This window comes from Onychostoma macrolepis, chromosome 10, assembly GCF_012432095.1.
Source record: "Onychostoma macrolepis isolate SWU-2019 chromosome 10, ASM1243209v1, whole genome shotgun sequence".
Taxonomy (NCBI): Eukaryota; Metazoa; Chordata; class Actinopteri; order Cypriniformes; family Cyprinidae; genus Onychostoma; species Onychostoma macrolepis.
In genome coordinates this window covers 15181903-15208239 of record NC_081164.1, presented here as the reverse complement: position 1 = coordinate 15208239, position 26337 = coordinate 15181903, and the positions used below count along the sequence as shown (strand labels likewise).

The 26337-nt window shown below is 38.5% G+C and overlaps 2 protein-coding genes across 2 annotated transcripts; both read right to left on the bottom strand.

Moving 5' to 3' along the window:
- Positions 1-19: 19 nt before the first annotated feature.
- On the bottom strand, positions 20-22339 carry loxl2a (lysyl oxidase-like 2a). The gene is made up of 14 exons (XM_058789267.1): positions 22206-22339; positions 20220-20501; positions 19059-19234; positions 9934-10142; positions 8871-9087; positions 7236-7419; positions 5857-6008; positions 5601-5768; positions 2562-2727; positions 2149-2389; positions 1900-2015; positions 1095-1231; positions 809-920; positions 20-721 (listed from the first exon to the last, which is right to left on the bottom strand). Exons 2-14 carry the CDS (start codon positions 20485-20487, stop codon positions 657-659), a joined length of 2211 nt encoding a protein of 736 aa, XP_058645250.1. The 5' UTR covers positions 20488-20501; positions 22206-22339; the 3' UTR covers positions 20-656.
- Positions 22340-22559: 220 nt separating this feature from the next.
- si:ch211-113d22.2 (uncharacterized) lies at positions 22560-23565 on the bottom strand. Its single transcript, XM_058790258.1, has 2 exons — positions 23379-23565; positions 22560-23015 (listed from the first exon to the last, which is right to left on the bottom strand). Exons 1-2 carry the CDS (start codon positions 23407-23409, stop codon positions 22798-22800), a joined length of 249 nt encoding a protein of 82 aa, XP_058646241.1. The 5' UTR covers positions 23410-23565; the 3' UTR covers positions 22560-22797.
- Between the last annotated feature and the right edge of the window lie 2772 nt (positions 23566-26337).

The window sequence follows — 26337 nt, the reverse complement described above, 5'->3', positions numbered from 1 at the left end:
ATCCTTCAAATAACACACATTAATTGCTTTTATTATAGAAAACAATGCAATAGTTTGACCAAATGTGTTGTTAAGTCATAAACACATTGTATATATGGAAACCACTGAACTGGTCATAGATACCCTCATAAAACAGAGGGTAGATGCTTCACAAAATTGCAACAAATTATTACAGTTTCACATTGCATACACAAAACCTGACAAAACAATCCCTGACTGAACACAATAAATTATTTGACATGCTTGATGAATAAACCACAAGAGTATGACAGCCACTAGTGCAGCCGAGTTCATGAGACTGCAGGCTTTGTGAATTTAAGTTATGAAGCAGAGGGAATTGAAAACTTAATATTAAGATCCCAATTTGAACGGTACAGCACAGGTTTGTAATCACTACAACCAACAAACAAGCATTTCAAGCACCAAAAATGAATTCAGCAAGTACAGTACATTTCAGGAATTTAAATAGTTTCTGTTCAAAGCAAGTTTAGTTTGATGAAGCGAGGACCGTGAAAGAACATGCTGTACTTCAACCGCAAAGAGCAGCAGTCTTTGCCTTCGAAGTGCTGGAGTCTCTCTAGTGGTCAATCATGTTTGAAGAGACTGACAGCCTGCAGCGTCCTCCACCGAGAGCCTTTGTCCTTCCCCACTGTGTCCTATCTGAAGTGCAGCTGGTTGCTCATTCCAGGGTATTCATCCATGTCTGAACTCCGCGAGCCACCTGGAAATTGGTAGAGGTGGTATTCAGTTCCAATGGCTTTAAAACTGTCCTGATAGAACTTCAATACAGTTTTTTCCTCCAACTCACCTGTATGACACTGGTATGTCCATATCCTGTATCCATCATAGCGGCACTTGCACTTCAGAACATTGTTGGTATAATCTGATTCGGCTACGTCATAGTTAGGATTGATTACAACCTGTTTGACAGAATCATGTCAGAAAAATTAAAATTCTGGATGTCTATACTGAAAAAAAAAATTGGTGTAGAAACAATTTTCACTCAGAAATTAAAGATTAAATTTTGAAGTAGAAAGACTGAAATAGCATTTTTTGGTAATACTCTTTTTTTTCCACTTCAGTTAAAACGCTACCTGGAAAATATAGTCTCCTGGTTTCACATCTGTGATATCGATCCATTGACAATCAATGTCATGTCTATAGGTGTCCCAGCAGCCAACGGTGATGCCCTGTTCACCAAAGTTGGCACAAACATACCGTTTCTGAATACCTGGATCAAAGAAAACAACAGTTTCATTAAAACTGATCTTTAAAACGTTTTTCTTATTTCTCATCTCCTATATGGCAAATATATACTTTTCTGGGCAAATATGATGTGAAGCTAAATGAAATATATATTTTTAACTTGAAAATATAACTAGTTTTAACCTTCATATAACAAAATATATTTCAAAATGGGTAAGAAAATACATTTCCAATGTTACAATTTCCTATATTTAGACTAAATGCAAATGTGAATAGCCTACTAGATTTATAATGATTCATTTTAATTATTATTTATATATTGTTATAGTCTTTTTTTGAACATTGTAAAGAATGTTGCTTGCTGATTTTAGCCAAATGCGTTATGTTACACGTGTTAAAGTTCTTTTAACACATGATTGTATTTCCTTCGACTGAAAAATCTGTCTTTGACTGAATATATATATATATATATATATATATATAAAATTTCTTTTTTCTTTTTTAAATAATAAAAATTGGGGATTTTTATTTTATTTTATATATATATATATATATATATATATATATATATTCTATTATATTTCAGTAAAATATATAGCAAAAGTTTTTGTGTATATTTTGAAATATATTTCTTGTGTAATGTATTTTTTTGCCATATGGACATTATCGGACCATCACATTAGCAGTTCTCACCCTCATCACACTGAGTGTCCTCTAGACAGAAACTGGCCTTGTGACCCTCTGCCACCTTGGTGCCGTTCAGACTCATCAGATCATAATGAGTAAAAACCTCTATGCTGTGATAATGCCTGAACAGAGACACAACAAAACAACAGTATAAGACTTTAAACATCGTCACATTGGCACAAATGATTTTGTAACATCACATCTTCATATACGTGTTTGTTTTTATGGTGTTTACTGAGGGGTTTAAGGTCTTGCCTGTGACACTCGTGCCAGGTCCAGGCGTGGTAACCCAGTTTGGGTCTGAAATCTGATTGGCCAACATTGTGGATCTGGGAGGAGAAGCGGAGCAGGCGGCGGTAGGAGCTGTGGTCGTTCTTTTTCGCAGTGCTAGACAGGCAGTTCTCCTCGAGGGCGCACTGTAGAGCGTACATGGGCCGGTCCTCCAGATAGGTGGTCTGCTCCACCAGCTGAGCGTTCAGCACCAGGTCAGGAGCCGCTGAGATCAGAGGTCAGAGGTCAGACAGAGCAAATTCATCCATGCATATCAGTCTAGACAACCAGGGCAGGTTAGAAGACATGGGACTGATGATCCATCTTAAATTCTTAAAAAATAATAATTATGTCAAATTCTTAAGAGCATGATAATCGATAAGAGCTGATTGTCTCACTATCAGAGCAGGAGACCCCAGCGGCGAAGCGTGCTCCTCCTTTGGGGCAGTTGATGTGTTTGCCGTGATGAAGACACTGAAGAAGACTCATCTCAGTTCCTGAGCATCTGACCCCACTCATCACAACATTATCTGCACTCGCATCTCCAGCCCAGTACCACGTCTCCTATACAAACACACGTTACACATGAGCTGTGAGATTAATGGGGAAAAAATGATTTGTTAAACTAAATGAAAATTCGAAATGTTGACTTTTTTATTTGGTTACATTTGTTTCAAATAACAAAAAAAGGTTTTGCTTTTTTTATGGTTTCAGTTTTATTTAATTAATAAGCCTGAAGCAAATTTAGGACAATGGATATCTGGGTGTCATTACACCTTCTCACCAAACGAGGGCTGTTTAATCACGTTTTCCAGATCGACTGAATGTTCCCGAACGTGATTTGAGCATCTGCTCCCAAGATTGCTTTTCATTACAGCTGTTGCATAAGTTTAGAGGTCTGATACATAAGACATGCTGTACCCCACAAAATGGGAAAGTCTCTGTCAGTGTTCTTGACTGCACAAACATATGTTCATGATGAGTAATCATCTAGCATTATGGTGTTTTCCATGTGTTTTGTCTTAGACTGCACTGCGCTGAGTCACAGCCTCCTCTGACAGATAAGCCGGCTGGACTCCCACCGTGGGCAGAGGGAATGTGGGTACATTCTGTCAGACTTTCCATGTGCTTCCTTCAACTCTCCCCATTGTAAAACCCTCCACACATGCTGTCTGGAAAGAAAGACCCACCGGTCCAGACTGTCAGACAAATGTTTAATGGCCACTCCGACATCTGGAAGCTGTTTCTTGCACTTTTCTAGTTCGGTAACAGAAAACGTGACCAACAGCATGTCGGTGAACAAACTTCCCTAGTAATGCATCATTTAAATTGCTTTCCAGTCTCTTATGCTCACTAAGGCAGTATTTATTTGAATAAACATAAAGTAAGCTCAGTAATATTGTGAAATATTATTACAATTCAAAATAGCTGTTTTCTATTTGAATATATTTTAAAATGTCATTTATTCCTGTGATGCAAAGCTGGATTTTAGCATCATTACTCCAGTCTTCAGTGTCACACGATCCTTCAGAAATCATTCTAATATGCTGATTTGCTGAAAACAGTGCAGGTTAATATTTCTGTGTAATAATGTTTTTTCAAGATTATTTGATGAATAAAAAGATCAAAAGAACAAACATTTATTTGAAATAGAAATATTTTGCAACATTATAAATGTCTTTACTGTCACTTTTGATCAGTCACGTGTTCTTGATTAAAAAATAAAAATAAATATATAAGAAATAAATAAGTATTAGCAAACCCAAACTTTTAAATGCTAGAATGCATGGAACAGTAAGCTCTACATTTCATTTAACTAAAAAAATGAATTTGGAGAAAAAGCCCCCATTGGACTTCAAATTGACTAGTTGGTCAAGCTTGGTCAACCATTTCACCAGGAAGATCCTCATAGTTGCACAGCTTTAATTACAATGTGCTGCTCAAAAACGCTGAAAAAAGGATTAAATCTGCCTAGGCTGGTTTTCTGGCGTAGCTAGTTTAAACTGAACCCTAAAACCAGCTAAAAAGACCAGCCTGTCCAGGCTGGGAGACCAAATAATACCAACAAATCAGTTTTTAAGCAGGGCTCCAGTTAAACCAACACCACACTAGCATAAACCTGGACGATTCATTACGATAGCCTTTTCAAGAGGGACTTATGAGTGACATGAGATCTAACCGCTTTGTGTCCCAAAGTTGAAGCCGTTACCGCCATAATGTCTTGACGTGCAGCCATGTGCCTCAGCTAGTGGCAAATTTCAGTCAATCATCATAATAACACTTAATCATGGCATTACCCTGCAGAAGCACTTTAGCGTTTTCCAATTTCCACTCATAAAACCGCCCATCAAGCTATTCCCCACATACCGTTTCTAATGCATTAATAGTTTCCAGGCCTGTATCACCATGAGTTTGTCACTGGGCTGTTAAATACCCGTCTCTAGTCCAGGCATCTCAGCCCTAGACATTCTGTGTGATCTTACACACACATTCAAATATTAATTATTGAAATTAATGGGATTTAATAGAGCTATGGGATGCAGTAAACTTGTGGTGGATTAAATTGTGACACCACACTGACTACACGGCATGTGCCCTCATTAAAGTCCTTCATCTACACCAAGTACCCCAAAATAGTCTCATACAAATGCGTGATGCGAACACTACGATGAGTCATTGTGCTGAAGGTGGTCCTTTGTTAGATGGTCAAATATGCTGGATTGAGTGTTGAAACCAACTTTTATAGTTCTCTGGGGAATCTTAGGTGAAATCTAGTCATTTTAATAGGAATCCACATAATCAGGCGAAAGGTTTCCTCAAAAAGATTTTGCAACGGGTTAGAGTTAAGGCCTTTTCACACTGAATGCGAAAATTCGGCCCGATGGAGCTTTTTTGAATCAAAACATCAGATACCCATATGGGGCTATTCACACCAGGCGCAATCTTTCACGGTGCGAAAAGCAAGCATTTTTTTCGCCCTGTGTGTCAATTTTTTTCCCGTTACTCCATGACGAAACGGGCCGTCCAATTAGATTTTAGCTAAGATCACTGTTGCACAGAAGTGTGAGAATGGTGGCGCTAAAAAAAAATATATATATATAAAAATTTTTATATTAAAAAATAAATATGACCTCATGTTGTCAATCACGTTTACACACGATTTTCAGCGTTTTCGCATCCGTAGCAAACATTTTGATAGGAAAGAATGACAAATATGAAAAAAAAAAAAAAAAACGCATACGAAAATTTCAGACTCAGTGTGCAAGGACCTTTAGTCATGCAAATTTGCCATGTTGACCAACAGAAATCTGCCCAGCTTGAAATCTACAGATCTATATCTCTACACTATTGACAATAAAAAATAGACCTTTTTTGGTGAATTTCTGGTAATTTTGCCGCAAGAAAAGACTAGTGAGCACTTTAATGGGTAGATTTACCTGAAACGTGTGGCTGGCGAAGCCTAATCCCAGCTGTCTGCAGACCACCATGGCCTCGATCATCCCCCAGTTTTCACTACAAACGGTTCCCCAAACCAGAGAACCGTTCTTCTCAGTCAGAACCTCCACACGTCCCTCATATGGGTTCCTTCCTCCGCTTAGACGTATCTGTTGTAGTCAAAAGTACCAATTTGTGAATTTCTAACTAGTGTTAGAACATTAACAGAGCATGTAAGGAGGGTTTAAGGGTCCTCACCCTCTTCTGGAAACCCATGGCAGGTATATTACAGCGTACAGCAGCATCCTCCTCATGACTGCAGCCCAGAGCATCATTATTGAAGTAACAGTCAGTGAGCGATTTCTCAAATCCAGAGCACTCCACCTCATTCATGTGGACCGGACCCATTCCTGAGAAAACATACATTCATAATAAGTTGATGATGATATACAATGGGGCATTATGACAAAAAACAGGGTGTTCATGGACAGGGAATATTGATTTGAGTTTAAATTACATTTTTTTCTGTCTTACAACAATCAGCATATTTTATATTACATAAAATATTCTTGATATATTTAATACACATAAATATTCAGGGTCAATTTTTGAAGGAACCTTGGGTGAAATGACTTTTGTGCTCAAAGGCACATTTTGGACCGAAAAAGGAATTCAGCTAATAAACATCAAACAGATGTCATAATCAGATATTATTTACTGGAGACGAGTGTGCAAGTTTGAAATATTTCTAGATGTGTGCATCGTCTCTCGGCACATTCTTTGGAAATGGATTTTAAACATTCATTACTGTAAAAACCTGTCCAAACTATCTGAACAAACGGTTGCAGCACAGATGTTTCGTTACGCATGAGTTTTCTTGCCAAAGAATGTTCAAAAAATCTGCCTCTCATGCGCCTGATCAAAGACTCTTTAGTAAAGAGCAGTGATCCATGAACGTCTGATGAATGCCAGAGACAGAGGCTGCCATAGATGTTGTTGTTTTAGAACAACGTGAGTCTGATTTTTGCTTCCTGCTTAATGTAGATATTAAAGATTTCTGAGTGCCAGTTGTGTAATATAAGCAATGCATTATTTTATGGTTAGTTGCATTTCATTATTTTTGCATTATTTTGCTTTTTATTTTTTTGTTTACAAGCAGAGGAATGCACATGGTGAAGACTGACATGGAAGAGAAGAAATTGTTGAATAAAGTTGTTATTTTTGTTTTCTTTGCACACAAAAAGTATTGATCGGTTGAACCACTGATGTCACATGGACTATTTTAACAATGTCCTAACTACCTTTCTGGGCTTTGAACGTGGCAGTTGCATTGCTATCTATGGAGGGTCAGAAAGCTCTCGGACTTCATCAAAAATATCTTAATTTGTGTTCCGAAGATGAACGAAGATCGCATGGATTTGGAACGACATGAAGGTTTGTAATAAATGAATGACAGAATTTTCTTTTTTGGGTAAACTATCCCTTTAAGGTTCTTCTAAGACATGTAGTATTTTGGAAATCAAGATAATGGAGATAACCTCAATGTCTCAGAATCAAAGAACTAATTCTTATAGGATTGACTCCCAACCCTCCCCATAATCCATCTGTTTAGAACCATTGATAATGTATTAACTAACCTTGTCCTAACTTGGCTCCAGTGAGAGCCTCTTTGGCGCTCCCAAAGCCCAGTTCTCGACACACGACGGTAGCAGCCCTCAGGTTCCAGTTATCATCGCAGACGGTTCCCCAAACTCCATTCTTCAGGACCTCCACTCTGCCTTCACCGATATTCGAACCTCCCCGCAGACGAACCAGGGGTTGCTGCGAAATCAGACATGGAAGAAATTAGCAAGATGATCAGTCCACACACCCTCAGTGACCTGTGTTTGTTCAATCTCTGTATATGGATCTGATTCAGGTGATTTAGCCTTTCGGATGAATTTTTCCCATCCCTTGTTTATACACACTCACTTCAGATCTCTGGGGCCATGTTTGAATATTATGTAATCTCCTTTTCTTCGAAAAGGAAATAGGATTTAATGTACTACATGACTGAAATGTCACTATGACATCCAAGCTGAACGAACATGATGATCCACTGGAAAACAATGGAAGAGGAAACGATTCTTTCCAGAAATGTAAGAGGCTGATAGATGAGGGAAAACAGACTCGCCAAACATGCCACATCCACAAATCATCTCTGAGAGGGACTGTAACCTTAGAGTTCAACATTCAGCCCTCTACAGACATTTAGGATGAAAAAAATGGAAAACTAATTTGCACGTGCGCATTAGAACAAACAAGTAGTCTGTGAACCCAGTGCTAACCTGGAACAGCTGATGGAAGACAGTCCAAAAGAAATTTTCCTTCATTATATCATTGCAGATGACAGTGTAGATTCTTAGGAAAGCTATTTTTATTCCAGCATCACTCCTTGCTGCTAAGCAGCACTTGTAGCATGGGGCCACTAATACAAACTTTATTTTCTGCATGTTGTTCATGTCAGTAACTCATTATTGTCCATGTTTGATATGTTCTAAATCTAAGGACATGATATACTATAAAACAGTGCAACCTTTATGAAAATTAACCATTGTTTTATTATAGCATGTGGTATTTTGCCATATCGACTACCATTTGAATAACAAGAGTTTTACTACAAATACCATGGTTAAACAACGGGTAGTGCAGTAAAACCGTGGTTAATTTGTGGTTAACATGGGTTAGCTATAGTAACTATGTTTTTTTTGGTTTTATTTGTAGTAAAACCATGGTTAATTTTCAATCAAGTAGTTGGGTGAACCAATGATGGTGAACCAGGATGATTAGAAATACATTTTCTGTTGCTGCTGGTACTGTAGAATACTTAGGAATACTATTTTTACTGTTGAGAATCGCTAGTAGCTACTACCTTCAAATCATGAGACCGCTAATGCTAACTTCATGCTCTGTTAATTGTACATGCCATGAATTACTATTTTCTATTACCTATTTTCCCTGTTGGATATGTTTAACAAAGTCTAAGGCCATAATATACTTTTAAATAGTACTGTATATAATGGCTTGTTTATCAACTGTCTGTCTGTGAGCCCAGTGCTAACCAGAACGCCTTAGGAAACACAATCATGAATGACTTTTCTTTTGCTGATGACACTGATTCTTAGGAAAACTATTTTTATTCCAGAGTCTGTCCTTATTTTGATGCTAAGCAGCGCTAGTGATTACAGCTACTTAAATTGTAAGGCTACTAATGCTAATTCCACGCTACCAACCTCTGGTCTGTAAGCCTTGCGGAAGCCAGTCGAGGATGAGGGGGCAAAAGCTCTTCCAGGCACACAGCTGACTACCACAGGCAGGCCACGTCCACATGTGCCGTTCCACTTGGGCTCCAAGGGTTTGCCCAGCCTACAGCTGGACAGGTGGGCTTCATTTCCTGTGCAGTTCACTGAGAAACCCCAGTAGTTCTTTTTCTTGCGCATGGACAGTGATCTGTAAAACAGAGCCACAGATAAAGGTCGGTTGTGCTACAAAATAATTAATCATGGAATTAAATACATATTTTTCAGATACTTAATTCTTGCTTAGGAGGATATCACACAAATTGCCTACTCATTGCAAAATTGTTTCTCAATGGCATGAATAACATTAAAGGCCCAGACTTAACATAAACGGACTGAGGAAAAGTGAGGTCATGTGGCCAATGTCTTAAAAAGTGGACCATTATGAAATGTTCCAACAAACAAACAAACATAGACTAACCTCATCTTTAAATATCACCAGGCATTACTTTCTTTAGTATGTTGCTTAGTTTAGAATTAAACCCATGAATACATCTAAAAAACCAAACATTTTCTGATAATTTCCTGGAATGTTTTATTTTTATAAACTTATACAAAATATAGACACTGGCTATGAACCATTGTGTGTTATAGTGTGTTTTAGTGTACAAATGTGGTTAAGGCAGTTATACTATAAAATGTCCTTACAGTGGAAACACAATGTTCTCTGCTAGATGGGAAACGGCCAAGAATTATGTTGGGAAACAATCTGGCCATGATTCATTTGGGGAGGCGTTCACACACATCTGAGGACTAAATAACTCTTGTTGCCTGTTTGCATGGTAACTTTAAACTTTACAAAGTTAATGTTACTTTTGGGGAAACCCTAAAATCTCTATGTGTGTGTCTGCTTTCTTGCTTGTCTGTTTTTTCTTGTTTTTTTATTGTGTCCTAATCACAAAGGCCTGAAAATGTATCTTTTTTCAAAGAGATCAAATTTATGTTTGACTCATGCCCGTTTTTCATACAAAGCAAAACAGCAGGGACTTTTCCTTACTTGTAGACTTTGTTGTTGTAGTTCTTCTCTCCAGGGAATCCATACATTCCACAGATGACTCGGCTGTTCAGGGGGGTCCACTCCTCATCACAGATCTGCCTCCATTTACCCCGCTCCTTAATCTCCACGTAGCCTTCCGTGACGGGTATGCGCTTGAGGTGGGATGAAATGGGTCTTATACGGATTTCTTCCACCCGTTCTTCGAGAGTCTAGGGAGAAAATAACAAAAGAGCATATTATCAGTCGTTATCAGAATTCCCACAATATTCCCAGAATGGATTGTTTATTCAGGTCACTTCCTCAAGTAGCAGTAAATTACTTGGAAAAAGTTCTGGATGTGTTGTTTTAGTCAGAGGAGTGTCTTCTACTCCTTCAGGATGGAATCTGAGGGCCAAACCGAGGAGCCAGATAATTCATGACTCACATTTGACAAGGCTGGCCAGATACAGTTTATAAGACAAGGCCAAAGTTGGAATCTGACCAAAAACCTCACTTCAATTTCTCTCAAAACATTCTTAACCAGTCTTGCGGTGGTCATCCTAGATTTTGAGGAGCTCATGAACTTTCATTACAGTAATACATGAATCTGTTATCCAGTCCATTAAGTTAAAGGAATCTTACAGCTTTAAGGAATATTAACTGTTATAAAATTCAAAAGCATCTTTGTTAGCCCCAAAAAATACCCTCACATGTGCCCTCACGAGGGCTGTTTGCCATGATATCAACTAAAAGGAATGTTTTAGATGTGTAAACCCAGCAATGTTGTACTATTAACAGGGAGGTGGTTACCGGACATGTTTCAACTGACCATGGTAAACATGAGACTAAGACTGCGGCTTCTAATTTAATTTCGGCATGTGTTAATGTGCATGTGTGTGCATGAAAGAAAAGAGAGAGAGAAAGTTGGCCAACGGGATGAAGCCAATGGAATGTGGTGGCCTCACATGGACCTAAATGCTCTAGACGCAGAGTGAGCAGAACTGAGTTTAATGTAAATATTACTATATAAAGGCCAGACCGATGGGTTGGGTCCGGTTGAAGTGGGCTCTCGAGTCAGACACATCACTGTTTACTTAAGCAATGGAAGTCTGGAGGAAACCAAAGAGCTGAGTGTTGAAGCTGAGGGTGTGAGTCGGGGTCATCCAGCCAGATGTAAGGAAGAGCCTACGCTTGTTGGCTGATAGCGTGACCTCCGCCTAAAGAAACCAGACCAAACACCTTCCACTGCATATTTCTAAATCAAAGAGACGCCCTGTTTGATCATTCTCAGGTTTTGCCCACATAAGAAATTCAGAGGTTGATCTACTATGATGGCACAGGTACATTTGAGTTTGCTGATGGAAAATACATTTGGAATGTTCATAAATCCTCATATTTATATATTTATGTATACAAAAATGCCTTGCAGGCAGTGCTGGGCATACTGACCAAAAATCTCTTTGACGGTTTCATGGTCTATCATGCCCTGACTGAGCCTTTATCAGAATGCATGATACTTCTGCAGAACCACTGTATTTTAATCACAATCCAAACAAACATATGCAGAATGAGCAGTTTTGATATAAATTAGATTGTACGTAATCAAAATCTGAAGCAAAAACAGAATGGTCTGACCTTGGATTTCTGAAATTATGCTACATAAAACATGTCTGCACAAAACAGAGATGAATGAGATGAATGAGAAATGCAAATTCAAAAATCTGACAGCAGGTGGCGCTTATGGAACAGCAACGATACAGTGTTTATTTGGTTACTGCTGTAAACAAACCACTGCTGCGATTTCAAATACCACATTAATGTGCAGGTAAGATGAAAAGACAACACCATCTCAACTTTTCTAAAGACAGTCAGTTCCCCTCAGAGATACATGTAAAACCCCACCCCTGATTCAGTATTTAGGATTTTGTTCCAATATTTTGCGCACTTATGTAGTGAGTTTTCTCTGCTTGCTATTTTCTCCTCTTTGCATTCATCTTCAATGTCCCTGGCCTCTGTTAACAGGCATTTACAGTTGGTTTATTTGCAAAATTAGTTGTGTGTAATTAATATTTCTAAAAGTTCTCCAATCATTAGTCAGGAATGTATGCTTTTAACAAGGATCCTCTCTCAATTAAGGACACTGTCTAACGTTACGTTGTTGAGCCACTTGTATGTGTATGTGTATCACTTGTATTATTTATTTTATTTTTAAATTCATACTGTGTGCATAGGCATAATTCAAACTGGTTTACCGTTTAAACCGGTATACCGCTTAGCACTATGTTGCAGGTGTTGGGTATTACGTCAAGCACCCTTTAAGGGATAAAGTATCAGTCTAACAAGGAATGTTCTCTATACATAATACTTGAACCAACAATTTGTGCCTTGTTACGCTTGAAGAATGTCTGGTCCAAGACTCGACATGCAGTGACCAACAATGAAGGCAATGTTGTAGGCAATCTTACTGACTGATAGGATGACAAGTTTGACAGGAGCCATCAAGACTTCAAATCCAAGGTTTTGTTTTGGGGGAATTCCTGGAGGCACAAAAGAAAACTGACCCTATTGAGGTCTCTTAACCAGAAAATTCTATGAATTCACATGAAAGGTATTTTTGTGTTCATATAGCTCAATGGCAGAGCAAAGTACTAACAATGGCAAGGTCTTGTGTCTGATTCACAGTGAACACACAATGAAATCAATTAAATAAAGCAAGCAACTGCAGCTAACAGGGCTCTTCACCTTATACAAGAAGTTAAAAAGATGTCTGACATTGCTGGACAAATACAATTCTGAATAGTGCCAGAAACCCATTAGCCATCAAGATTGCATTTTAGGTCAAAGTGAATCTCCATCATTAAAAAGCAGCATATTAGCTGTTAACACATGTATGTTACCACAATCCTTGGAGGGGAACGTTTTCCACTTTTAATGTCATTTGTAGCACAAAATTAATATTGTAGTATTGTAATCAAATATTCGTTTAGTTATCACCAAAGCTCAGAAGTATGTCCAAAATATGTTTTTCGTGATGCGCAAATGCTTTTAAAGATATTTATTGGATTAAACCACTGTTAATAATCTAAATGTGTAAATGTGTATGTGTACAACCAAACAGATGTCATCTTTCATTCAATCACATCACCTTTACTTCATGACGTGTGGGCTTTTTTTAGGAATGAGACCTGACAAAGAGGTCTTTGAGACTGTAAATGCTGTCTGTCAGCTCATATAGACTAGTATGTCTGAAACATACGCACTTACAGTCATTCACATAAGTGAGAAACCATTCCCACATCTGACTGCGTTTAAGAGCGAGGGGTCCATGTGTAAGCGATGGAAACGGTAGCAGTGAGACTGGAAGCCCCTCATAGTCCAGACATTCCTCAGTTGCTGAGGTGCCAGATGGGACAGAACCACCTTCTTTTCATGTTCATGGAATCCAGATATCAAAATATTTACACGCCGTTAATGTTCCTCCTTCGGGCTTCTCGATGTGGGCGAGGGAGAGGTGACGGTGTCTGGTACAGTCGAGCAGTCAAAATCTCCTCTCTTATTCACTTCCTGCCTCGTGTTTCACGTTGGTCCGCCACGTGCCTGTTCCAGGGACTCAGAGTGAAAACACTTGTTGATTGTGCAGGTTTGTGGTTTTGAGGAACGTTCGAGGGAATTTTAGGCACTTTTTTGAGGAAGTAAATGATAAAGGGGGAAAATGTGAGGGGTGGATGGATCCAGCTGGTATATTGATTCTTGCAAGAAAGAGGCTACATGGAAAACATCTGGATTCTCTCCACCGTTACAAAGCATATGCGTTATGAAGCTACGAGAATACTTTTTGTATGCAAAGAAAAAAACAAAAAAAACTTTATTCAACAATTCATCTCCTCTGCGTTCAGTGTAGCGCCATTTTGGAGAATATCCACTGGACACGAACTGCGTATGCTGTTCTGTGTTAGCCGCGCCACACGAATATGTCTTCTACCTTTATTTATGCTTTGATTTGAACGAAAACAGCATATCCTTGTGGCACGGCTGACACAGAACAACGTACACAGTTCGCGTCCAGTGGATATTCTCCAAAATGGCGCTACATTGATGCAAAGGAGACGAATTGTTGAATAAAGTCGTTTTTTTTTCTTTGCATACAAAAAGTATTCTCGTAGATTCATAACGTTGCGGTTGAACCACTGATGGCAGATGGACTATTCTGACAATGTTTTTTATACTTTTATGTGCCTTGACAGTGTTAATTGTTTGGCAGTCAATGGGACAGTCACAAGCCTCCCGGTTTTCATCCAAAATATCTTAAATTGTGTTCCGAAGACGAACGAAGCTTTTACGGGTTTGGAACAACATGGGGTAAAGGCCCCGATATGCTTCATACGAAATCGAAGAACGAACTGATATGACGTCATTTCGAACAAAATCCGGCCGAAATAAAGTTCGTTCTGAGTTCGTTTCGGCAGTTCGAAATATCTCACCAAACCGAACTTTCTGGGGGAGTTTGTTTTGCCTCCTAAACACCTTTGAGCTACCATTGGTCCATGGCGATTACGCAATCGGTGGGTGTGTTCTGGAACTCCACCTTCTTTGACGCGCAATTTTTTTTCCCCGGTTCGTTTCTCATTCAACGGAGGTCAGGCAGGAGAACATCATCTCCTGGTCACTAGCAACATAAATACACTGTGTCGAATAGCTGAGCTGCACCTGTACAATCGCTCATGGAGAGACTTTAAAGATTCAGAGAAAGCATTTAATTCCTAGAAAGAAATTGCAACGAAGCTTGGTGTGGACGACCCAGAGTTATGCAAAAAGCGACTTAGAGAAACATCAGATGCAAGTTTTCCAAAGCCATGAAAAGAATGAAACGAAAGAGTAAAGATATAAGGTAGCAAGTACCAAATACACGTGTTTCAAATAAATGTTACAGCATACTGCTGCTGCTGCTGCTGTTGTTCTTCTTTCAATAAGCGAATTTAAAAGGTATACAATAAATGAAATGCCAAAAGAACATACAACAATAAACCTTTTTTTTTATCAAATTAAGACAACACATAAAATATAAAAATGTGTAATAATTTATCCAGTTTAAAAAAAAAGACCTAGATACACCTTCATTGCATCTTTGTTGTGCTTTGGGCAGACGCGCGAGCGTCGCGACACCTTTAATCTACACCCTGCCTCCAGCAGCGTGGGGGTGTTGGAATGTTCGAAAACAGTATACCGTCGCTCAGCCTTTTCGAACTTCTTTTTGCCCCCAAACGAAGAACGAAAACGAACTTCGTCTGAAGTATATCGGGGCCTTAAGTGATTAATGACAAAATTTTAATTTTAGGGTGGAGTAACCCTTTAAGCTTAACATGACCCCTGAACTCTCATTCCACAGAGCATCTCTGGGCATATTTATGTTCAACCCTGCGGATTCCTCCCAAAAGGCTGGTCTTCCATAATTCAAGAACAGTTCTAAACACCTTGCAGACAAAGACACTAGTCAGAACAAGTCTTGGGTTCTGGGAGAACATACAGTATGAGTCTTCACGCTATAACTCAATATAGATATAAAAGCAACATATCTAAATGTACTTAAAAGTCAATGCAGCAAGAGATCTTGTAGAGTAGAGTAACTATATAGAGTACTTAAATCTGATTTGATAATATTCTGTGGTCAAATGTTTTTGTATAATAATAACCCCTAAATTATATATTTGACCGTTGTCCCTGACAACCAATCACTTACACTGGTGGTTTTGACTTTAAATTCTTTGGACTCGATTCCAAAGTCATGGATTCAGGAGCATTTGGCCTTGACTATTACAGAACTGCGTATACAAAAGCATTTTTACACTGTCTGTACCTTTCAGACTCAGACTAGACTAGACTAGACCCTCTTCTGTTCTCGATCTTGTCTCTCATATAACCCACTCAGGTCTCAGCCTGGATTTAGACTTGAATAAGCTGGTCTAGACTTGACACAAGTAGCCTCTACAAGTTCTTTAAGCAATTTCTTTGCCAAAATAACAACTTTTTCCAAAAAAATCACCCCCTGCTCTACATTGTTTGGAAAAACAGGTAGTCTGGTGCCAAACTCACACAAACTGGCAGAGTGCTTTCAAGATGAGTGCCCAGATTTTCTGACTGGCTAATAAACACTCAGATTCTAGCACTAGTTCTCAAGATACTTATTTCAGTAATAGCTATCAGGTAGCATGTACATGTGTGATATTCCAGAAAAAAAAGAGAAAAAAAGCTTTTAAAGGCATCCTAACCTCACATCTTACCTCCCCTCCCTTTACTTCTTGGTTTCCTGGTTTTGAATGTAACAGCTTTCTTTGTCTAGAAATCACAAAGTATCTTGAGTTTCCTACTCTTGTTGGAATGTGAGAGAAAGCCAACACCTTTACTCCTGGTGGAAAGTTCTGACCTTTGACCTCTTCAAGCTACATTTAGCGTCTAAGTTCACCACTGGTGCATTCTGTTGAGTCTGACACTGGCTTGCTGACTTTAGAGTAGGCTATGCTTTGGCTGGGGGTCAATATATATTCCAGTCAATCACCATGACAAGCAGAGCACAAATCTTTATATGCATTTAATCTTCTTCAGGTCCTGTCTTTTTGCCTCATGAACATACTTACAATGTTCTAAAGTTCCTGAGGACTGCTAAACATCTGCTGAATTTCATGTCAGGTCGCACTGTGTCTTAGCAAGTTGCATATTCTCATCTGCACATCCTGTATATACCAATATGAAGTTGTGTTGGTAGGAAACATCTGCTGTAAACAAATATGTAAATAACTTTTATAATCATTAGCTGATTAATTGCAGCATTTTCTTGAACTCAAAACAAGCAAAGAGTTTGCATGCTCTGAACCTTTGGTGACTACTCTACGGACCTCCGATTGTTTCCATGTGTGGTGGCAGATTGTGTGTGGTGGTGATTCATTTGATTATGATAAGCTGTTCTTCTGTTTCACTGAATGTTTACAAGAATACAAAACAAACAATTCACTCATTCATTTACCTCTGCTGTCTGTTCTGAGAGCCTGTCTTTTGCCCATCTTATTAGTTTAGACGATAAATTTGTGTCCAGCTGTGTGTGGTCAGTTATATGTATAAAAAATTGTTTATGTTTCAGCGGCAGATAATATAGTGGGAAAACTGTGAAAAGTAAAGCAATATAAACAGTAAATTTTTTTATTTATAATTCAAACAAAAATGATAGCACTAGGAGTTTCTGGTAAAAAAGTGGTGGTGATGTTACAATGCTACTGTTAGTATGTTGCTTGGCATTTTCTACACTGTTCTGTTTGGTTGCTAGGTTGTTTAGGGAAGTATTTTAGCCAATGTCTTCATTATCTCTGCTCTGTGAAAAATCATGAATCTATCTGCACCTAAATGCAGCCAAAAGCTACCTTGGAGACAGACAATCATTAAAACAAGCATTTTGTGCTTTTGCTAGAGGTCATCCAACTACAGTCTTTGAATGACTTGTCTAAACTGTTTCACAAGCCATTAAACCCAGCTAATCAAGTAGCTGCACTGCATTTATGGGCTCTTAAATAACGCTAACGCTAATATTAATGCTAAACACTACATATTTTCAGGGTAATGTAGTGTTTCTTTATGTCAACAATAAGCTAATAGGATCATAGCAACAAAATCGCAGTAAAACCATCTGTCATCTTTTCCTACAACTTTAAAGAAGGTCTTTAAGAGGTAATGTTTGCTGGGTGGAACACACACTGGCTAGCTGTGCTGACACCCAGGAAAGGTAAATAAAAGCAGGCAAACAGACATTAAAACTGTGTAGTTTATATGACATAAAAAAAGTGTTTTCCAGTTTTGGCAAAGGATAATATTTGTGGAAGCATTTTGTAATCCACCGCACGTGATGTACTAAGAATTTAGCACTGTTTGGCTGCCAGTTTCTGCTACCCTTTGTTATTTCTGACATCAAATTGTCCATTGATGAGAAAAAATACACAAAAAGATGGACTCTTGCTTATGAAAACATTGGCGCTGGAAGGAAGCCTGAGGAATCTGGGTGTCTGTCTCAGTTTAGTTCACCCTGGTGTTTGAGAATTCACTCATCTGAGCTTCACAGAGGAGCGTCTGTGTCTCAGACTTCTGGTATGTGATGCAGGGAAAAGTCACGATTACACCTACCAATAGCTAACAACTTCTCACATTCATTCACAGACTGTCGCCTGACCGGTGACATCATAGGAAGTTGAACCTGACGAAGTTCATACCAGACCAGAAAAACACTGTCCCTCATTCAAATCTATTAATCGACAGTCTTTTTGCTTCTCACAATTAATGAATTCACGCTTAACGGGTGAGATTCCATTTTGAAATCATTCCTTCCATTAGTCAGCAGTTCCCAAAGAAGGCATCAGAGGAGCGGGGGTACGTCTCGGGGACAGGAAGGATCGGGGGAGAGACGCACAATGTGGTAAAGTCATTAATCTTGGGGTCGTGGAAATGGAAAAGCACACCATGGTCTCTCTGATCGCTCTCAAAGGTCCGTCTTTAAACCAGCTTAGCTTGGTTGCCATAGTAACATGGCAAATATACAAATATCGGTAAATTTTGGCACAGACCTTTGCATCAAAGGACATAGGGTGTGTGGACAGCTGGCAAGTCATAAAATGAGAATTGAATGCTAATAAACTATTCTAGAGCAGCAAACTTTGGAGAGGAATGTGTGACCTGTGGTAGCAGACCTTCACTTCCTTTCATCTAAGAAATAATGTGACTGGAAATGTTCACCAAGAAGAAAGAAAGAAAGCAGAACCGCCACTCAGAACTGAATTTCCGGATATGACAAAGATATGTGGTCATTTGTCTAAGACATAAGGCTTTTCTGGGTAGGATTCTTGGCTCCTCTGATGGGAAACACTGTGGTTTTGATGATACAGTGCAGTTTTTGAGCGCATTGTCATTCTTTGAACCCTGCAACTTCTAAAAATGCTTTTCAAAGGCATATATGGTCTTTCTTAAACCCAATTACCACCAGCAGAGCCTTAGGCTTGGTTTACCAGCTCTGAACTCACATCTGCACTGCATTTCAGTAAAGTGACTAAGCACTGTCAACCTCAGTTTGGTCAATAAACTAACATGATTACGTGAACCTAGAGTTGACGTACCTCAACGTTGTTGTTCATGGTATTGATGAACCTGTGGCCAGGGATGCGCTTCTGATTGCAAATCACCCCAACATCCTCACTGTGTCGGCAGTCTGACACCCCAAAGCCATTTGAGGGGCATTCAGCTAAAGATTTCTCTCTTCCTGTGCAATGGACGTTGTCCAGCCAAATGCGTCCTGTGGAACAAAGAACAATTGTTGGTTTTGTCAATCACCAGCAGATGTTGTGTTTTGGATGCTGTGTTGGTATCACTACCGGGCTACTTAAGTCACTTAAAGGAACAGTTCAACTCACAAAAATTTACTCTGTTACTTTGCCTTGTCTATTTCAAAACCTGTAAGAAGGTGAGTTTTTGAAGAATATTTTTAATAAGCACCATAAAATACTGTTTCAAGTGTTCTGAATGTCAAACTAAAATAATTCAAAAGTTCACTTAAAATCTTGACATCTGCCTCTCACGAATGAATTGTTCTCTTAATCTTTTCAGTGAATGTACTGATGAAATGGACTGATTAGGTTCTCAAGATCAACTCACTGACCGACTTAAAAAGACACTTTTATGATTTTCATTTTGAAGCTTAAAGTCCCAGTCTCTATTCGGTCTTTAAAATTTCTCAAAGATGTCATGGATCTTTGAAGTGAATGAAGACAGAAGTTTCTCATTTGGGTGAATTACTCCTGCTTCCAGCAAATTGCCTTGGTAAGCCAGCTTAAACCACTCTAGTCTAGCTAGACTTTGTTAACTTCCTTTGATTCTATATAATGTTATCAAATATGAACCCGTCTAGAATTTCCCTTCACTATGTATTGCATGCTGCGTATGATTTTGCTTACTCGGTGGAAAGTGGAATAAGAGTGGAAGACCAGTGGTTACTCTTCCCATAGGGCTCAATCATAACCACCCACTGATTTACAATCTTTGGACAGATTTATTGAGACAAATCATCATGTTTCTATAGTAAAGAGACATAGAGATGAGATTACGTCTCCTGCTCTTGACTTTGAATCTTGTTTCCGTACTTTTTCGACTGTCTGTTTGGTATCAATTACCGCTAATGACTAAAACATGATGGATTAGCAATAAAATCCAAGAACATATGCACATAGTGAATCTTTCAATGGAACAGAAGCTTATAATACGCCATCAGAATTCGTGCCTACCTTCTCCTTGTCCAAACTTTGCAGATGGGGACCAAGCCACAGCACCCAGGAAGCCAAGCTCCCTGCATGCAACATGAGCAGCTTCGATTGAGAAGTCATCATCACAGACAGTCCCCCATTCATTGTTGTAGAAGACCTCCAGACGACCCTCGTGATGCTTGCGTTTATCACCCGCTAGGCGAAGTTGAACCTTAGGTTGCTGGGATTCAGATTGAGCCTGAACCAAAGCCAAGAGACTGATGATGCACAATGCAGAAGATACCGCCATAGCTAAACTTTCACCTGCAAGAGCATTAAACAACACAAACACAAGATTAACAATGTAACATGAAACCAACTGATTAAATCTTTAAGAATAAGGCATTTGAGGTCTTCAAAGGAGGTCAAGGGCTTTCCATCACTAATAAAGAGCATGTGTTTGACTATTCTGGACTCTGTCTGTCCATGTCAGTCCTGCCCACACCATTTATCAAATCCTGAGGCTATAGCAGACAGATGACTAGGTTGTTTACTTTTTTCCATCACTCATCCCAACCTGTCAATTACAGGGGTTTTGTAGGAACAAGTCTTACAATTATTGACACTGATGATACTGACATTAACGTCTCGTATGTCGTATATCTGCATCAAAAAAACCCACAAAGCTCAGCATTTACACAAGAACTATCAGCCAAATGGTTTCCAGGATGTTAGAGTTTATAGAAACTCCAGCACATATGACATAACAACCCCCGCTATCCATACACATCTAACTGCCAAAACCACAAAGTGGACATTTTCACAAACAGTTAAGATGCATGTTTTATTCACATGCATACGCATGTGGGATAACTAAGATGTTATCTGCACATCATGATGTTAAGATTAGTTGCTGGATTAGCCTTCTCCAGGTACTCATAGGTAACAGAATATCCCATTTCCTGACTGAGAAAATCGCTTTCTCTAAGGGATTCTGTTCCCAAACAAATCACTAAAACTGCCTTGTCAGTGAGTCACTGCAATAATTTAATGAGACTTTAACATGATGTCATAAACACTGTCCCAAAACTGCAAGCTCAATGCTGCGGAGCAAGCTTCATCTAATTTGGTAGTGTGTATGATTGATTCCTCATTCATTCATTACAGATTAATTGTCTTATTTGATGCAATTATGCTATTTAGAGACAAATATGTTTGCATATATGTGACCCTCACGTCTCAAAATCAAATTGAGAGATAACAAGCATTCAACCATTAATTTCACTATGATTTCAATCTTTGATATGGTCTTACTCAGTCAATATTAAAGATATCAAGGTTACATTTTCACAGAATGTTCTTTACCTTACAAAGGATGATTTTATATAGAAAAACATGCAGTAAATCACAAAAACTGACATTAGTTGGGTTTTCACAGCCAGGGTCACATATTCATAGTATAAAAATGATATGCCATGCATTAAAAGTCATTGACGTCTAAAATGTAGGTGGTATAACTGTCCGCAAATTAAATTTTGGAATAAGTAGGCTAGTTAATACAGTACAATTGTAATTACAACATGTATTCTTCAATATGTATGTGTGTAAGTTATGTTTTGCACAATCACGTGTATTTAAGGCAAAATATGTTTTGCACAATTTTGTGATATGTTAATAGCCTATATTATAATACATTAGTATAAGTGGTTACACCACTTGACCACCTCAATCAACTTACTTTTTTTCAACAAAGTATTTCAAAACCATTATAAATACAAAGAGTGCATTTGTGCGGACATGACAGTATATTTTTAAAAGATTTATTTCATTATGTCGCCGACATATTTCCAGCGGTTTATATCGGCTAAAGTTATGTCAAACATTAAAGACACCCAACAGAACAACTCCGATGTCAGCATTCCAAGACATATATTCAGTAGGCTATATTAGCATTTTAAACACAATTCTATTTAAAAAAAAATTATTATATAGGCTACTGCATAATTCTGATTGGCGCCATAAACGTACCTCAGAAATCGTTGTTCCTGTGAAGTATCAGTGTCTTCCAAGTTACACCCGCAGCTGGATACAGCAGCGCTGATTCTCTCTGTATCGTGCAACACTTTTAAACGAGTTTCACCGCCTCCCACCAGTACTGCAATCTGAAACCAGCCATCACTACCACATTATGAAAGTTACAGACGCCCCATGTGTCTGCTGCACATGACTGACGTCATGCCAGGGATGCCCTGTAGCCCCGCGTGCGGATTCACATGCAGCAGTAATGCTTACTTTTCCATGGTTATTGGAAACAGACAGTCAGAGGTACAGTCGGAACAGATATTAAGTCGAATCAGACAGACCATCAACATTTTAACCGGTCATTTATTCATTAGTTTAGCAGATTCTCATATGAGCTCATACAACAGAAAATAAAAGAGATGAACACCAAATCTAAGCAGTGTTTATTTAACCCCTGTACGTGTATAACAGCAAAAACACAGATTATTCTGCCGCCCAACAGACAAAAGCTCATCTATCAGTTACATTAACACCTTTACTCCATCATTTATTCATGTATTTATGTAACATGTATGACTAAAGGTCTCTGTGTTCAGGTTTACAGGGAACTGAGAGCCAGTCTAAGCAGCAGGACCCCCAGCAGCAGGACGGGGCTGGAGCTCAGGCTCATGGCGGTGTTTTCGTGCTCCCCGTGGCTGTGGGACCGGTGAGGGCCGTTACAGTCGTCGTTGAAGCAGCATTCCAGCTTCATCTCTCCATTGCTCATGGGAGACTTGTCACAGAAGGACTTGTAAGCGCATGACTTCATCACCGAGTCTGTGGTGAGGAAAACACATGGTGGATTTAGAGGGGCACTACAAATCAACATTTACAAAAACATCTGCTCAGGCCAAACATTGCTGAAGGATGCGTCAAATAATCCACGTTTGGTTTGCACATTTGCTTGAGCATGTGTGCAACCCAGCAGAAGCAGTCAGGGCCGGATTTACACATAGCCACTCTAGGCACGTGCCTATGCTCGCTTGTCCAGGGGGACCCAAACACAATGAACATATATAATGCTTTTTGTTACACTATCTATCTACAAGAGTAAAAGAACCAAAACACCAGAAGACATTGAGCAAATAAATATAACAAACAATAGGGTAAAAAATGACAAACTATTTCCATGTTTTCCACCTTTTTTATGTAAGCGGAAATCACTTCCCATTCTCTCTCACAGACGCACACACACACAATAGGCTACAGACACGCGGACAGAAACTTTTCATCGCTGCCCCGCGAATTTATCAGTAAAATAGTTTCGCAGCTGAAAAGCTACATGCCATTTCTCAGTAGCGAGGTTCTTGAAGCAGTTCGACTTAAAGATTCGTTATTAGTGGAGACGCTGAACACTGCTGAGAGACTCAAAGACGCACGCGCGCTTAATATCTCTCTCTCTCTCTCTAAAATAACTACGTTAAACTGCATTAGCCTGCATATCAATGGCCTAAGCCTCTGTTATTAGCTCTAAAATGACGTTTTGAAATCTGCAATGTAAGGTGTATGAGGTGCGCAAGAAATTAGTTCAACACACACGAGATTTCAAGACAGAAACATGAGAATTGTCTTAAAATAATTCATCTGAACAATGTCTTGAGGTGTGGATGTGACTCGAGGCCGTTAAAAGTATTAGAGAAATAATGCACTCCCGATGTGGCCACGACGCCTATTAATGGAACGGTCATTCGATTTTTATTGATTGAACGCAAGCGCTTATATTACGATAGAAACCACTAACGGTTTCCACTGATTACGAAATATTCTTGAAATTTTCATATACAACCATAATATTCATACTGTAAACCCTTATGAAAATTAACCATGGTTAATTTTTATAATGGAATATCAGGTTTATGCAAATTGTGATGTGTTTTACATGATAGAAATGTATTATTACATACAAAACAAAAATGTATCTATGCTGTAACTATCAAATTCACTGTTATTTTTAGCTAAATGTTTATTAGTCAACCCTACAGGCCTACTTTTGGATAATCTGTATACGTTTTATTACACATCAGTGAATCCCAGCAGCTATATGAGTTTATCTTTAACACACAGGATTTATCTTTTTAAAACTTTTTTCTTTAATGTTTAAATTTGACTAAACCTGCCTTTAATCTTTACTGTTTAATGACAGGTTTTGACAATTAGCTTAACTTACTTTGTGTAGTGTATCGTGGATTTGCAATATTACAAGCAATATTCTGCAATAACGGTTATCTTTATTTCTATACAGAAATTGTCTTTCTAAATAAATAAATAAACACACTGGAATAAACTGGAGTCAAACATGTGACAACTAGCCCCAGTCTCCCTTACTATATTAAACTGAAACACAACACAGACATAGGGCCGCTTGTATAAACTGTTTAGAAAAGTCTTAAAAAGTTAGTCATCTATTTTTTTTTTTTTTTTTCTAGAAGACTGGTCATAACTTTTTTAATTCAGTTATTGAAAGGTAGATTGGTCTTATTTGTATTAGAAAAAGTAAGACTGATTACCCCTTGGCAACTGCTAGTTGGTCAAACTAGTTCTTAAGACACAGTCTTAACATGCTGGCTAAGTTTATGCAACTGGCCCCTGGTCAGGAGTAATGTCACCCCCAAGTGTCCAACATGCAAACTGCAGTATGATTCACCGTATGTGTGTGTGTGTGTGTGTGTGTGTACGTGTACTCACTGGGTCCTGTGATGGTAGAGCAGGCATCTGAATGAGCAGGACACACGGTCGAGCCCTGCCGGAAACACTCGTCCAGGTTATTTGCTACACAGGTGTAACACTTCAACCCCTCACCTTCACACATCGGACAAGACAACACAGCTGATCTGAGATTAAACCACTTCAAAATTGAAACAGGTGCTATTAATCATTTCACAAGGACAGTAGGAAAATAAAACCATTTATGTTTTGCTATCTGCTGTTACTATATAAGAATTGCTGCATTGCAAAATGCATACAAAATGAGATTTTATTTATTGTAGGTTACATCCTTATTACATATTTAATACATATTTATTATAAACAACAGTAGTAATAATAATGTAAAAAAAAACTTTTTTGTAAACATGTATAGCCTACACAGATTTCTCATGTGTGACAAAAACTGAATATTTGATTAATACGTTACCATACCACTTTATTTTACAGTGTTACAACTTATTATAGTAATAACTGTAAATTATGCTGTTACATCCAATAACCCAAAAAGGTAAATGTTGTTGATTTAACTAATATTACTCAGAACTTGATTGTATAGTTACACTGTAACAAGGGTTACACTTCATTTTAAGGGGTCCTTGTTCAAGTGTAATTATCCATTTAAGTTGGATAATTACCACTATATGGTTAGGAGGATTAGGGTTCGGCTACTTGCATGTAATTATGCATAATTAATTGTTATGATAATAGTATGTACATGTAACGTGTAACAAGGACACCTTAAAATAAAGTGTTACCAAATAAAATATAAGCCATTGCTGTAAGTATTTTTGTAAAATCTCAATTAAAGGAGTATTAACTCTTAAAGTAACAGCAGCGTTAAATGAATAACCATAAAGTGATATGTGTATTTGGATTTATTTGGTACTATAGAGGTACTCACTGTGTAGCACAGCGGCGAACAGGACCAGCGTGGCGAGGAGAGTCTTCATGTTGAGGAGGTTGTATTAGAAAAGTGCTGGGACAGTGTGGAAGTCTTAACTACAAAATACCTCAGCACCTCTCCATAATCCTACAGTGAGCATCCATCACATGAGCATTACACCGGCTTAACACACACTACGCACCTGCGCAAGCAACAGCAAACCAGGGGAGATGGAGGACGAAGGGGGTTGCACCAGTAAAAAGGGGAAATGATTTATGATCTGGATATTTCAATACTGTTTTTTAATGCAGATTTCCTTTTTAAATTTAGTGCAAGACTTATGCAAATCAATTATACTTACCAGAAGGCCACAGAATGGCTACTTTCACCAATCATTTTTTATCTGTGTACAGTATATTTTCATATTTTGTGTATTTGCAGCACAACACCGTTTTGATTGAATTCACTGCAATATATCTGTCCTCAACATAAGGACAATCTGTCTGAGTG

Excerpts from the sequence above, each read along its gene's own strand:
- si:ch211-113d22.2 (XM_058790258.1), bottom strand. The coding sequence starts at position 23,409 with ATGGGAAGTGATTTCCGCTTACATAAAAAAG. Across the intron at positions 23,016-23,378 it reads TTTCCGCTTACATAAAAAAG|ACTCGGTGATGAAGTCATGC; the intron begins GTGGAAAACATG and ends TCCTCACCACAG.
- loxl2a (XM_058789267.1), bottom strand. The coding sequence starts at position 20,487 with ATGGCGGTATCTTCTGCATTGTGCATCATCAGTCTCTTGGCTTTGGTT. Across the intron at positions 19,235-20,219 it reads AAAGTTTGGACAAGGAGAAG|GACGCATTTGGCTGGACAAC; the intron begins GTAGGCACGAAT and ends TTTGTTCCACAG. Across the intron at positions 6,009-7,235 it reads TGGAGCCAAGTTAGGACAAG|GAATGGGTCCGGTCCACATG; the intron begins GTTAGTTAATAC and ends ATGTTTTCTCAG.